We start from the raw sequence: 16,226 nt of genomic DNA on the forward strand, positions 1-16,226 counted from the left end.
CATGTAGATTTGGCTCTAGTACGAACACAAAGAACTTCAGGCTCTGGAGCTCCATAACAGAAAAGCTTGGCTAAATTTGGGCCATTAAAAAACAACCAAGGTTTAGTGTCTGTGTCTCCTTTATTTATTATTTTTTTTTAATTTATTTTTTTGCGCTATGCGGGCCTCTCACTGTTGTGGCCTCTCCCGTTGCGGAGCACAGGCTCCGGACGCGCAGGCTCAGCGGCCATGGCTCACGGGCCCAGCAGCTTCGCGGCATGTGGGATCTTCCCGGACCGGGGCACGAACCCGTGTCCCCTGCATTAGCAGGCGGACTCTCAACCACTGCGCCACCAGGGAAGCCCTGTGTCTCCTTTAGATGAAGATAATGCCCATGGTACTGCCATTGAGCTTCTTACCCTCACACAGTGTTTCTTTGATATTTATGTTTAGTTTCTTCTCACTTCACTGAGTTGATCAAATTACTATTTTTTTCCTTGCTTTTTAATTAGTATTTTCTAGTAAATAAGATGATTGTGTAGAAGGGAAGGCATGGAGATCTGCCAGCTACCATGATGTACAGAGCACCCATTTGTTTTCAATGATTAATGTTTGTTTTTTTAAAATAATGCTTAGTTTTCTGACTCTAGGTAAGTATATACTCACAGAAAATATGCTTGGAAATACAAGGATATATTAAAAAGAAAGGAATCATGATCATAACAATAGCAACTAGAGCTAACTACTCATATTTTCTTCCAGGAATTTTTCTTTGAATATAAGACTAAAAAAAATACACAAAAGGGAGATGGTTATATGTTATATAAATTTGTGCCCTGCTTTAGTATTTATATTGATCATTTCCCATGTTATGGAAGTTCTCCAGAGTCTTAATATTCTGTAGTTCAGATATTCCCTTATTTATTTAAGAAGTCCCATATTGTGGACATTGAGGACATTTATGATACTTTGCTATTATAAATTATGTGGTAGTGAACAGATGCTGATATACTTCAGATTAATTTTGATAATCCATGTTTTTGTATGTAGTTATCAAATCAGGCTGTAGAATACATAATGCAATGATGGAAATTTTCAAGTGGTCAAATATTCAGACTGATCTCATTAACAACAAATAGAGAAACATGTCTATTCTTCAAAGGCCCAAGGAAAAAGCAATTCATAAAGCAGTTGGCCAAATAACTATAAAATAATTTTAATAATAAATATGTAAAATAAATAAATAATTTAATCTGATCATTATTTATTTAATTGTCTATCCAATATAATAAATTACTACTACTTTAAATGCCACAAACTAGCATCATGGTGATACAAACATACAATTATACACCTATACACTAGTCACTGGGGAAATTATACCATCTAGAATAAAAATTGATACATATATATGAGAATATGTGCATTCTTATGAAACTTTACAAGCTCTGAAAAATCCATACCATTACTTATTTTCCATTAAAAAAATAGATCATAGGATAATATGTGATAAACATTACAGGTCATTGTTAATTATGAATCATATAGGTACAGACAAGGAGCTATGACCAAACTTAGAAAATATGAATACATGAAATTATACCTGTAAATAATGTTATGTACATTTTGAGAAAGCTGCTCCAAAGTTTAAAATGCACATACCTCTCCCAAATGAACTTTCTCCCTTCTAAGAACAGTTGTATTTCAAATGCATACATTGCTTCTTTTTTGAAGAAACTACAATTATTTTTATTGAAAGATGTGAAAGTGAAATATTATATTTATTGCATTTTTAACATCTTTATTGCAGTATAATTGCTTTACAATGTTGTGTTAGTTTCTGCTGTATAACAAAGTGAATCAGCTATACCTACACATATATCCCCATATCCCCTCCCTCTTACATCTCCCTCCCACACTCCCTATCCCACCCCTCTAGGTGGACACAAAGCACCAAGCTGATCTCCCTGTGCTATGCAGCTGCTTCCCACTAGCTATCTATTTTACGTTTGGTAGTGTATATGTCCATGCCACTCTCTCACTTTGTCACAGCTTACACTTCCCCCTCCCCGTGTCCTCAAGTCCATTCTCAATGTCTGCATCTTTATTCCTGTCCTGCCCCTAGGTTCATCAGAACTTTTTTTTTTTTTTTTAGATTCCATATATATGTGTTAGCATACAGTATTTGTTTTTCTCTTTCTGACTTAGTTCACTCTGTATAACAGACTCTAGGCCTATCCACCTCACCAGAAATAGTTCAATTTCGTTTCTTTTTATGGCTGAGAAATATTCCATTGTATATATGTGCCACATCTTCTTTATCCATTCATCTGTCAATGGACACTTAGGTTGTGTCCATGTTCTGGCTATTGTAAATAGAGCTGCAATGAACATTGTGGTACATGACTCTTTTTGAATTATGGTTTTCTCAGGGTATATGCCCAGTAGTGGGATTGCTGGGTCATATGGTACTTCTATTTTTAGGTTTTTTTTGTTTTGTTTTGTTTTTTTGTTTTATTTATTTATTTATTTATTTATGGCTGTGTTGGGTCTTAGTTTCTGTGCAAGGGCTTTCTCTAGTTGCGGCAAGTGGGGGCCACTCTCGGTGCACGGGCCTCTCACTATCGCGGCCTCTCTTGTTGCGGAGCACAGGCTCCAGACGCTCAGGCTCAGTAATTGTGGCTCAGGGGCCTAGTTGCTCCGCGGCCTGTGGGATCTTCCCAGATCAGGGCTCGAACCCGTGTCCCCTGCATTAGCAGGTAGATTCTCAACCACTGCGCCACCAGGGAAGCTCCCTACTTTTAGTTTTTTAAGGAACCTCCATACTGTTCTCCATAGTGGCTGTATCAGTTTACATTCCCACCAACAGTGCAAGAGGGTTCCCTTTGCTCCACACTCTCTCCAGCATTTGTTGTTTGTAGATCTTTTGATGGTGGCCATTCTGATCAGTATGAGGTGATACCTTATTGTAGTTTTGATTTGCATGTCTCTACTGATTAGTGATGTTGAGCATTCTTTCATGTGTTTGTTGGCAATCTGTATATCTTCTTTGGAGAAATGTCTATCTAGGTCTTCTGCCCATTTTTGGATTGGGTTGTTTGTTTTTTTGATATTGAGCTGCATGAGCTGCTTGTATATTTTGGAGATTAATCCTTTGTCAGTTGCTTCATTCGCATTGCTTCTAGATTTAAGAAAAAAGAATAACTCACCAACTATCTTGAGCTTTTGGAGAAAATGTAAAAATGTTGAATAAAATGCAAAGCTTTATCTTCCACATTTTCAACCTTTTGCTGTATTTTGTAAGAGAAATGTTTTTAGGATTTATTTTCCTGGGTTAGATCAGAAATATCTATGGCAGTAATGTGTACACATTTGATTATATGAAAGTGCTACTTTACCAAGCAAGAAAAAGAACAGGGAAAAAATAATTTGGGAATAATTATTATAATTTTTATGGGATCCTGATAGGTTTAAAAGTCTTGCACATTTTCCTGTTATGCTGACCACAGGAAAAGCTCCCTAGCCCCCACTGTAAATTGGCTTAGAAGAAAACTCGCCATCATAGTCCAGTGCCTCATTAGAAAAGCCTGTATTTCCTGCTCCAATAACCAGTTGATGGAAATAAAGTTCATTTTGTCAACAGGTTTATTTATTTCCCCTCTTCTTCTGCTTTGTTAATCTTCCTTTTATGTTTCCTTAATAACGTATGCTGGAAAAGTTCCTAAATGCTTGTCAAATAAAGAGAAGTTCTGAAAAGGATTGATAAATTTCTGTTGTGTCAACAGAGACAGGGGCGTCTCCCAGTCTAGAATTCAATGTATAATATCTGAAATAGATAAATGTAGGCCCTCCTTTTCTCATTCATTAGATCAGGAGATATTCAGGTCCACTAATTGGTTTTAATGCATGTAATTAGAATTTTACTGCCGGTACACTAAAGATGCAGTGCATTTCATGTATCATAACAGACTGGCCTTAAAAAAATCACTAGGAGAGCTGGCTCCATAAAGAAGGGATAGAAAAGGAAAAATCTAGAATCTGTGCTATCAGATGAGTTCTTTGAACACTTGAGATAACGGCCAGTGGCAAAACATAGAACCTACCAAATATGAAATAATGCATGAATTCAGGATCAGCCTGTTACCTGCAATTAATCACTGTGTACTTACAAAGAAATTTATTATTATTATACACTGTGGTACTAATCTGGAGATGTGGGACACCAAACATCTTTTCATAACAAATCTTACGGAACAGGTTACTTACTGACCATGAAATGCTGGAATAAAATACCGTATTTTTGAATGATTGTGGTAAGGCAGACGATATTTTGGCTTTTTGTAGTTAGAAGAAAATTTAATTCATTATTTGATCATATTTTCAACCAAGGTCTTAAATATTAGGTATAAAAATATAATTACATAAAAGACTTCTTCCTCTGTTCCACTTCCAGGAACACAAATTTATTCTATGTAATATTTTACAATGTAAAATCTTTGTAGTTTCTGTGCAAGTTTTACACTTAATTTCCCTACCTATGAAGAACACAGTGGGTTTGCACTATTTTTAGCAAAAAAATTTCCATTGCATTTCAACGTATTGCCCCAACATGGAGCATGAAAAATGGAATATTATCTGATAAATTTAGATTACTATCTCCATTCGAGTTCAAAAAAGTAGTTTTTGCTATCATGCCCCCGATTCTTTCCTTTCTTTAGCTTTGGTTCACAAGAAATCTACCATCTCTACTAAACTCTGGGCCCTTTGGTGCTGTCTTTTAGTCCTACCCACCAAACGTAAATATACTCCTTCTTGGGTTTGTCTTAGACCACAGCCCTGTAGCTCTTCATTCTGCCTTCTTTGCCACTTTGTTCTTATCTATATATCCTACCTGTCAAGGGATAGGCAGTGTATCAACTTTTGTGCCACGTGTTTACCAGGGCTTCCAATATTCCAAAAGGTTAGCTTCCAAATGACGTTGTTTTCTCTTAGATAAGCAGTGACAGCTCTGTCACCCAGTGTTGATATTTATAACCTATTTCAGTCCTAGTTCACTCAGTTCCCTTGTAGGTGCTCCTGAGGATCATTTTGGGCATGTGTAGATTTTACTTTATTCCTGTACTCTGCTCACTCTGCCGCCCAGGGTCGCTGTAGGTTGTCTTATATTTAAGTAAAAGATGTTTTTTCTTTCTCAAGTAAATGTCTGCTCTTCAAAAAGATTTTTTGTTTTTTACTTTAAAACAGCACCCCAAATAGTAAATGGTATCTCTTTAGCTGATCTCCTTTATGGAAAACATGGCCAAGCTCAAAAGCATGAAGGTGAATAGGACCAAGAATTACAATCATTGAATCAAGGACGACCACAGCGCAAAGGATCGCCCTGTCATTTTCGACTATTTACCTTTCAGAATGCACGTGACCAATATCAAAGAAATGCTGTTAACACTTTCTTTTGAAAAAGCTAGCTTCCGTAATTCAAAGAGACGAGAGCTTACAAATGGCAGGAGTAGAGATACAATAAAGACAGCAGGACCAGGTGAAATACGGTACTGTGAGAATGATAATAGGTGTTTGAGCCTCTCAGAGAATGGACAATACTTTTATATAAAAGATTAGTGTGCTATTTCTTCTTTTAAAGTCTGTTATAGACACAAAGGGTTGAAAGAATAGTTTAAAAAAAATGTCAGCTCAAGCCCTTTTCTCCTCCAGTCCTGTATCATCACCCTGATTCAGTTTACCTTACAGCTAACATCACATGTCAACCTTGTTCCTGCTTCCACACATTTCGCCTAGGTAACCCACTTGCATCAGCTTCTCTCATTTCCTGCAGTGATTTTCCCATTCCCATCACACTCTCCTCCCTGCACACCCCAACTGACCATCCCAGGTGAGAATTACATAAAGAATAATATAAGAATCAACGAGATGACAGTAAAAAAGAGTGATTGAATCAAAGTCAGGAGACTTGGCTTCTATCTTAGCTCTGCCACTAAATTACCGGGTAAATGTGGGAAAGTCATTTCTATTGATGAAAGTTGGAGGACAAGTTAAATTGTGTCTAAAATTTCCTTCCAAGTAATCCTATGAAGTAAATTATGATTATATTAATTTTCTTAAAATTTAATCAATATTAAAAATAAAACAGAAATTTATGCTTCTGCCTCAGTTGAATACCAGAAAATCAAGTCTTGCTTTCTCTCAGCAGTCCTAGTTTCATAACTCTTTGTAGTTTATAGAAGCTGGAATGCCCCACATTTTGCATATTGACCTCCCTCTCCCTTTGCTGCCCAGGACTTTGGTTATGAGATCTTTTAGACTTTGGTCCTAACTCACCTCTCTAGCATCATCTCTTAATACTCCCCTCAGCAACCCTTTGCTATAGCTGCAATGAACTTTTCACCTACTGCATGAAAGTAGCTTCTCTCTGGAACTTTCCCTCTTTTGGTTCATCCCTTGGCTCATCTATTTTCTACCATGTAGCCCATGGCACTTTTCTGAGTCATTTAAGTGTTTAAGCCTCAGTCTAATAATGAGCTCTTAAATCATCATTGGACTAGAAGAGTGCATTGACTGAAAAAACAAGCTTTGGAGTAAAAGGAAAAAAAAAAACCAAACCTATATTCAATTTCTGACTCAGACAAATAGTTGCTAAGTAACCTTAGGTAAATTGCTTAATACTGGTCCTGAATTGTTTTATCTATAAAATGAAATTTATACTATCTACCAAAATCAATTGGGACTCTGATCCAAAAAACAGAAGACTCAAATACTTACGGAGAAAAGGAAGATGTATTGACTCTCTGAATTGAAAAATCCAGAAGTTTACTATTTCAGGCATAACTTGATGCAGAGGCTCAAACGACGCCACTAAATTTTAGTCTTTCTCCATCTTTTGGCTTTTATCTCCTCTTTGTTGCATTTACTCCTAGGCTCTGTATATTGTGGGAAGATGAAGATTTAAGCTGCTCCTATAGTCTTGCAGGTTCAAGTACAACAGGGAAGGCAAGTGTTCTTTTCCCAACAGTTTCAACAAAACTCTCAGGCCTGATATTTATGGCCTTGAACCGTATCAAATATCCATCCTTGAAATGATCACCACAGCTAAGGAAATAAAATACACTCATTGGCTGATATCTAGGTCACATGACTGCCCCTAAAGCTGAAATCAGTGTTGAATAGACATATAGACAAGGAAAGAAGAAGGTGTGATTCTGCACAAGAAACTTACAGTCATGCTTTCAAAAAGAGAGAGAATGAATGCTGGTTGGACTGTAAATAACTGTGATACACTATATTAGCCTGTCATATTTTTATAAAACTAAATGTGACAGTATTCCCAAAACATTTATCACAATGGCTGGTACATAAAAGTTTCCAGTGCTAAACGAGTGCCTTGGCACATAGCAGGTGCTAAGAAAGTGTCAGGTGAATAAAGTGAATAAAAACTAAATGCGCTAGAAGAATCCTTAGAATGAGTACTTTATAGTTAATTTTGCTTGATTTTTCTAGTTCACTGTGATTAATTATCTTGTTGGCAGAGATTATAAGAGAGTCAGTCACATTTATTGTTTGAACAGCTTTCTGAATCTATTCTACTTAATCTAATACAATTATACTGAGGTACAAACATAGCCAAAGCAATTATAGCCTAAATCCAACTTCACTATAGTAGTTAACTCATCCAGCAGATTCCTGGGGGGCTTCGCATAAATCCCCAGATTCTCCGGGTGTTAGGAATGCAAAGAAGATGGCATGGCTCTGTCCTCAAGAGCTGAGTTTCCCTCTTTCATATCTAAGACTTGTGGGATATAATAAACATAGCAGAAAATATCTGCTTAAAGAATAGTAAAGGAACCCAACAATAAAAATAAGCAACTTAATAAAATACAAATTTGCTAATAAAAAAGAATAAATAAATCATAGTTGTCAAGAAGTTACTAAGCATTGGTGAAATTTCTGTAGAAAATTTTGGAGACCCTGCTTCAGAAAGAGTGATGGAGAGGGATACTATCCAGGATATTATTTAAGCTGAAAGCTGAAAAATGAGAAAGAGCTGTAAATGGAACCAGAGCAAGGAGCTGTTGAGAATTCAGGATGAGTCCTTTAGTTAGGACTTGAATCCCAGCTCTGCTTCTGACTTGCTGTGTGACTCTGGGCAAGTTACTTATCTCTATGCCTCATTTTCTTCATCAATAAAGTAGAAATAATAGTAACATTGTTTAAGGACTTACATGACACGGTTTACATTCAAGCTCCTACCTTCTCTTGCATGAACTGGTAACATTCCCAACTTGTCTCCCCATCTCTTAACCCCTCCAACTCACCCGCCATGCTACTGCTGAAGCCATTTTCCAAACTGCAAATCAGACTATGTTATTTCCCTTTCGGTGAGTCTTCTTTACTTTTCTGCAGAGTCCAAGTTACTCAATAGAGTGCAGTCATTCTTCTATGATCTTGCCACTCCTCCAGTTTTATTTTTCACCATGCCCACTCACCCACTCCAATCTTCAGCCCTTAGCTTCCCACACATTAATTACTTAAGGCTCCTCTAACACGGTATGTTGTTCCCTGTCTCTGTGCCTTTGCATGGTCAGTGTTCTCTGCTCGGAAATTTGGCCTTGGTAAGCACCAAGTCAATTCCATTATGTCTTCCAAGACATTTTTATTTGATTCTTCCAGCAGCTCTCAACCTAGAGCTGACCATCATCTTTGTGGGGTTTCCTCCCGTCCTATCCCATTTGGATGATATTGTTGCTTTGTGTGTGTGTGTGTGTGTTTGGCAATGGGAATGACCTCATAAGGGAAAGAGAAACTGATAATGCAGGAGAAAGAGAAGGAATAATTCCAGGAGGAAAAAAATTTGAAAAGAAAAGAAAGGAATGGTTTACCAAGTGTGAGTGGAAGCATTGGCCTTTGATAGAATTGGTGGTCTTTCTTCCACTGTAACAGAATTCTTGCCTATGGGGTGGATACAGATAAACTTAGATTAATATGCTGAGTGGAGGGAAGATACAGTGGTTTCCATTTCGTGGCTTCTTTCTTCTCCACGAAGTGTGGAATAGAATGATTGGCTACGAGTGAAGAGAGCGAAGGCACCATAGCAGAGCTGCAGAGAAAAGGGGAGTGAAATACTCATCTGGGAGCATGGAAAGTTGAGGTAATAAGAGTCTCTTAGCATCCAGTGAGTTCTGAGGGGAGGTCATCAACTGAGAGTGGGCAGGTTGTGTCGGAAAATTGAGGAAAGCGGAGCAGCTTGACGAGGGAAGCACGTGCGATTGTCGGGCAGTGTCGATGGCCCATTGGAGGTTCGTGGGAATGAGTTTACGGTGAAAGCAGCCCGTGTGGCTAGCATGGCTGTGCCTTTTGCTCCAGGACCATGCAGCCGCTTAGGTGGGAACACAAGGAAGTGAATAGTTGGGCTTAGCAGTGATTGACCTTTGCTGGGTGATACGGTGAAGGCAGGGAACAGCGAGGACGTTGTGGATTTTTATGAGTAGCACGACGAGCTGCAGTTCCAAGCTGGGCAAGGAGAGAGGGGAGGGTGTGAGGGAACTATTGATAGTGAAAAGTGGAAGCGTCAACAGGCTCAGGGTCCAGTGAGAGAGCACAAATGGTGGAGTAGGAATGGAAGCCAATCAGAGCGTGGAGTGCTTCAAGTGGATATTTTAGAAGTAAAGCAGCTATGGAAATGACATTTTGTGAGTAGTCTTTTCTGTACATTGCTATGATATGTTGAATTATCTTGATGTAGACCCACCAACAACTAACATATAAATCACAAAATCTAGACACAAATGACTGTGGATATTTAGCAGTGCCATTCGTAAGCTAATAAATGATCATTTTATGTTTTGTTCAAATCTCAAGAGTCAACTGTGAAAAGCCCTGAACCTCTGGATTCTTACAAAGGTAAACCACATGATCCTAATACTTAAAAACAAGTGCAGCTTTCTCAAAAGATACAATATCAAAATAGGAAGGAAGAAAAAAACCATGTCAGATGTAAACAGCACGTTTTTCTGGTTTCCTGCCCTGCCTTTGCTCTTTGGTATAGACAGAGCAGGGCTGGGTGAAAGCCCATTAAAGGGCAGGTGCGCATGCCGCTGACCTGAGTCTCTAGTGGACACAGCAGAAGTAACGATACAAAATATAAACCACTTTTCACACTCACCTTGATTTTAAGTTTCCCATTTCTATTCCTGACATGGACTCTTAATTACTGGCCTGGTGAATCCATTCCCTTCCCCAGTTAAAAGTATAAACAAAATTAACATCTTTTTCTTTGTTAGGGTGTAAAATTGATTACAAATGGGTAATTTAAGACTTCCTAAGGCAATTCAGAGTCCACAGTGAGAAGCAGACAACCTGGATCTAGAAAAATGTGGCAGATTTATTTCTCAAAGGATTCAGAAAGAGAAAGTCGCTAAGAATAGGATAGCATTAAACACTGCCTATATTTCACAACAATATCATTGAAAAGGGAAAGTGGTTGAGTGAGGAGGTGAGGTTAGGGTGTTAAAGACAGGACCATGTGCTTTCTCTTTTACCCTAATGTCTCTATAAAATGTAATTTATTTACTAGTTGCAGCAACTTGTTTTGAATGTTTGGAGCTGGGGTGTCTGAGCCTGAAATGTTGTAGTCATGGCAATTTGGGTATTCCAGGAGTTTTGTCATTCATTTTTTACTGAGTTTTATACCTGATTTCCACTATCCAGGAGCGAGTGAACTGAAGCAATATTTTCACAGTAGAGTATCTAGGCTTCTCTTAACTATGAGGGTTAAAGTTTTCATATTTCCTACTTAATTCATTTTTAATAAAGGTTTTGTTAGAACAACTAAGCATGGTATTTCACTAGTTACTAATCAACCTTACAAAATTTAAGACAATGATATACGATTAATACTAAACTTGTGTAGTAATGGATATGTTGTCTGATAAATAAAAACCAAAAAACAAATAAAATTAAAAGAAAGATATGGACACAACAGACCCCTCTCTCGGGATTGTCAGTTGACATCAGTGACCATCTTGTCTAGCCCTGGTTTTCATTCTGACTTGTGTAGTACCGATTGCCTCTGAATTTTCTCACTCATGCCACGGGCCTCAGAGCTCTTTAGAGTGTGGAAACAATTTGCTTAAAAAAACATTGCAGGCAGCTTCAAGCCTCAGTTCTTCTTCCAGCAAGAGAATCCCATCTAAAAAGCAAAAGTGTGTTTTTTTTTTTTTTCTTTTTAAGTTCCTTGTTCCACCTTAGTTAGACCCAATCATTAAAAAATATAAAATATTCACAGCACTGTAGTGCAACCAATTTATGTAAAAATCCCATTCTTTCTATAATTCGAAGGATATTTCACAGCAAACTTTACTAACTTTAATCTCCTACTCCACCCTCAATCTCAATAATCAGTTTCTCGCAGGATTAAATACTGTGATTTGATTTTTTTTAAGGGACTGTACACATTCCCAGAACATAGCATCTTAAAGCACATTTAAGCCAAAATGAATGTGGTTTCATCGGGTATATGAAGTGGTTCTTCCACTCCAGTCACAAATGACTTACGGGTAGTTAGCAGTGCCATCCGTGCGGGCTTGCCTTTGATTTGTAGATACCCAAGAATTGTCTCCGCGGAGAAAATGTACAGAGGTAGCATTTCACTTTTATGTTGTTCATCAAACAGCTTCCTCGTGACAGAGGGAAAGGTATGAAAGTTGTTAGGGAAAACATTCTCTATTACCAGAAGGTTGTTTCTTCAGAAGTCAGAGGCTTGTGTGCACTGTGAAGGGAATATACTAAATTAAACCTGGGCTCGAGGATTCTTTTCAGATAAGCAGCCTTTACAGAGCCACCTTTACCGCATGCAAACAAAATTGTCAACAGGTAGCTGCTTATATGTTATGTTGTCATAGAATTAAAGAAACTTTGATTCTAAAATGTATGCTTTTGTGTACCAATATGAAATCTGTAGTATCTGAAACATTCTCAACCAAAGGAAGAATTGCAAGTCCGCACTTGGGGCTGGTTTTGGGGGATCCAAGAAATCTCACTTGCGCCTCCTCTGGAGCCTGGAATCTTACTTCCATAAGTTCAGTCCTTTGAATTAGGCTTGTGATAAAAATTGTATTTTCAGTCTTTATTGGTGTGAACCAAACCCTGGATGGGGCCACATTTCAAATAATTACTAATGATCGCTTTAAGAAACATTTATTTATCAATTATCTCTATATCTCAAGAGCTACTTGTGAGAGAATGGAAGACTACACCAAATACCAGGTTTTTCTAGGAGATCATTAGGGTGGCAAGCCTGAAACCCCAACGGCTTGCTAGCTAGGCAGACTTAGGAGCTCCAGGAAGCAAAAGAAATAGGAGGATGCCCAGTATCTTAAAAGGGGGAGGGGGTGATGTTGAAAACAAAGATGCCGTGGGTAACTTTGAGACCTGCTTCACAGTTTTGCTTAGGTTCAATAAGATGACAATATTGAAGAGTTATTTTGACCTCAGGATCTCAGATTTCTGTTTCCCTGTGATTCTTGGTGATATTGGTGTTGTATGGGTAGTTCTACCCTTTTTATTTTAATAGATTGGTTCCATTTTACCACAAAATATTTAGATATGCATCTTCTAAACAAACACCAAACCATAGTACAGCACGGAGAGTGTAGAGAAAACACTCACGAAAGGAATGCTTCCCTCTGGAAACAACTTGCCACAGGATGGGGTGTTTTCTCCGGTGCTATTGTAAGGACATCGAAAGTCAATGGAGTTCAGCTCCGAATACAGCTCATTTGCTTTGATTTAAAGGTCCCACTTTCAATTTTGTATGGGGTGTTTATGTTTCTTTGTAGGCCTCTTAGGAATCACAAGCTTCTTTACTCCTTAACTGTATACTTCATTGCTGTAATCGAAGCTCTTTTGTTGCTATAATTCCTTCCTAATGTTACAGTTTTAGTCAAGTTTTCTTTCCCTCTAGAGGCATTAATTGTTGCCAATTTTGATAGTGCCCTTGGTTGGTGTATACTTTTTGCTTCTGGTGCCAAAACATGTCACTGTTTGCTATTCTTCCTCTAGGTGAAAAGACTTTTTTTCTTCTTGTTCAACATACACCATGCCCTTTTTAAGCTCTGTAGTGTAATTTAGAGTATCTTTGTCCACCAGGTGGAAAGTCAGCATTCTTCATGGTTTCATGTACTTCACCAATTTGCAGTACATGTCTCAGGATAGAAGATTTAAATTTTCTTTTATTTACTATTAACCGTGAAATCATTGGTCACTGGAGCTTATGACTGTCTATCCTTGTTAAGGATTTACCTTTGGTTTATAGTATGTCGTTAAAATAAATGGTTATTTTCCAATGACAAGACCTTCACTGAAATACAAAGTTAAAAGGGAAGATACTTCTTCAAATGTAGCACAGTGTACTGGAAAATATCCTCTAGTTTGAAATTAAGTGAGTTTCTCTTTATTTAGTCCTGGTAACTATTTCAGATCATATACAGTTAAACAGATACTTTATTAACAAACTTTATTCCCTTCATTCATACACACGTGCACGCACACACACACAGACACAAAATCTACTTCCAGTTAAAGAGGAAATATTATTTAATTATTGTTTTACAAAAACTTATAAACACTAGGCTATATTTTGAAATAAAAGCCATCACCCTTCAACCAGTATTAACTGAGTCCCCCACACTGAACAATCCCCTGTTCCAGGCACTAGAGAAAGATCATTAAGCAAGACAGACAAATTCATAACTCCCACAAAGCCTGAGTTTTAGAAAGATGGTCTAGATTTCATTTCCAATGTAAATTTATTCTGTTCTTCCTCATCTGATTCTCTACTAAAGGGCCTTATAAGCTCCATCCAATAGGAACACATTCTCCATGATGAGAGCACCAATTTGTGTTTCAGTTCTTGGAATTATGCAATTTATTCTAAAAGTCATCTGCTTCTGAGAGTAGTACAAGTCTATTTTATTATATAAAAATGAAATACCCTGAAATTTATTATTATTTTACTGAATATAAATCAGGAAATAGATTCAATATACATTACCTAAGGACTGACATTTCAAGCCTCTTGGCTATGTGTTTCAGTAAATGTGTTTCCTTGTTCATTTACTGCTACATTTTTGAATCATTGCCTCTGCCCATATGACTGTTGATGTCTCTCCCTATAGCCTGGATGAACCCATTTCTTTCCAAGGGTTAGAGCTGCTACAAGATAATAGAAAACCTTGGCCTGAGCTACACAGAACTCTTGCTTATTATAATGTTGTATAGAACTCAAAAGAAGAATTGATGTACAGTTTAGTCTTTTTTTATTTGAACTTAATTTTGTTTTATTAAAATACAAATAAAAACACAGTACTCTCAGTAGTTTCATAAACATTTTGCTACCTACTTTAACATTCTCAAATATTTTCTTGATTCCACATTTTTGATTTATACATATTTTATTTAAACTTCATTTGTGGTTTTGTAAAGTTTTATGATTTAATACAAAAAAATTGCACATCTCCAACTTTACAATGAAAAGTTAAAACACTGGCCTGAATATACAGATATACATGTTGGGAGTAAATTGTAAGGGTTCTGGTAACATGGGTTAATTTCAGATGTTGGGCAATAATTATGAAGACTTCCCAGGATGGCCTGCAGAATATCAGCGAGCTCTCCATTCCGCTGCGGGATTTGATTTCTCTCTGAGATAAATGTCGTTCTGTGTGTGTTTTTCTCTCAGGAGGTCGAGTTGTGTCGTGTTAACAGTCAAGAGAAGCTGGGCCTGACAGTCTGTTACCGAACAGATGATGAAGAAGACACCGGCATTTATGTCAGCGAGGTGAGAAATGCCACGGAGAAGAGGTTAGGGGAGGCAGACAGCGAGCAGTGGAGTGAAATGACTCACGATGAGAAAATCCTTGGGAGGCTGGAATGGGAAGAACTGGCAATGTGCCAGCAGTTGTCACTTTCAGTTAGGAAAGTAAATTTTGTTGCCCAAGTAATGGAATTATTATCAGCCTATTTAATATTAGTTTGATTACTGTTCTGAAGACAAAGTTTTAGATTGTGAATGTCTTCTAAATAGGATACAATTGATTAACCACCCCTTATTTCCTTCAAGTAAGTCTCTGTTTACTATTTAAACATGTCAGCTTTGGAACTTTACTTTTCAGGGATAATAAAAAAGCCACAGGAACAGAACAAAATTACTTGGAAAAACTGTTTCCCTATACATCTTACATGTAATTATAGTGTCTTTTGTTCTTGATTGATCACTTAAAGCTCATTTATTGGCTGGCATCACCTAATTAAAAAATAATATCCTGGATAGGATGGATCAACCTTACCCTACACTTGAAATACTTTGCTTTAAAAAAAAAAAAAAAAAAGGCTTTGCTAGAATAAGCTCCAGTAAATGGTTTGAAGCCTTCATGTGAAATGTGATGGATGGAATTAGCCCCAGTGAACAGAAAGTCATCACTCAAGTTTGGCCTATTAAAATGTTGATAAACTCTTAATAGAGCTTTAAATATCTATTTATTCTAAAATAAGTGACAGTTAATATACTTCACCCTATATGTAAAGTAGTGTCTAGTAATAATCTACATGGATAGGATTTTTTTTCACTTCTTGAGCTACATAGATTATAAATCTCTTTATAAATTAATGTGCTCATAACACAGAAATCCCTTTAATAAGTATGGACTTAGAGTATAGCTATCAGGTTTTCTCAGACAGCTAAGACAGGATTTAAAAATCACCCTAGCAGAAAGTAAATTTCCTGGGTCCTAGTATTAACATCAGCTGAGGATCATGTCAGCTGAAGACCATGTCTGACAGTTGGGATACAGAAATGAGTGAACAGATATAAAAAAATAAAATAAAATAAAAAGGGGGAAAGGACAAAAGGAAGGAAGAAACAAAGAGCGGCAGGGAGAGAAAAGTGGTCTACAAATCAAGATGTGCTCTAGTACTCTTTAATTTTATTGTAATTAATCCTAAAATAGTTCATTTACATTTTCAGAATCAGTTGACAGAAGAAAAATTTGGCATGCATTCTATAAATCAAGAGAAAAACTTGAAATACGTTTTTTTAAAATATTTTTTTAAACCATATTTTTAAGTTCCTGGGAGGATATTGCATATCCAGTTGAAGCTGTGTGTCCTCTCCCTTACAGGTAGATCCAAACAGCATTGCTGCCAAAGATGGCCGGATTCGAGAAGGGGATCGTATTTTGCAA

The 16,226-nt window shown here is 37.2% G+C and overlaps 1 protein-coding gene across 6 annotated transcripts in view; it reads left to right on the forward strand.

Annotated features, from left to right (window-relative positions):
• Positions 1-16,226, forward strand: part of PDZRN4 (PDZ domain containing ring finger 4) — a 371,251-nt gene that overhangs the window by 330,173 nt on the left and 24,852 nt on the right. For all 6 annotated transcript variants that reach the window (XM_059080716.2, XM_067009077.1, XM_059080715.2 and 3 more), the window contains 2 exons: positions 14,726-14,824; positions 16,164-16,226. In XM_059080716.2, coding sequence (XP_058936699.2) covers positions 14,726-14,824; positions 16,164-16,226 — 162 coding nt within the window. The remainder of the gene's footprint in view (positions 1-14,725; positions 14,825-16,163) is intronic.

Source organism: Kogia breviceps, chromosome 12 (genome assembly GCF_026419965.1).
Source record: "Kogia breviceps isolate mKogBre1 chromosome 12, mKogBre1 haplotype 1, whole genome shotgun sequence".
Classification (NCBI taxonomy): Eukaryota; Metazoa; Chordata; class Mammalia; order Artiodactyla; family Physeteridae; genus Kogia; species Kogia breviceps.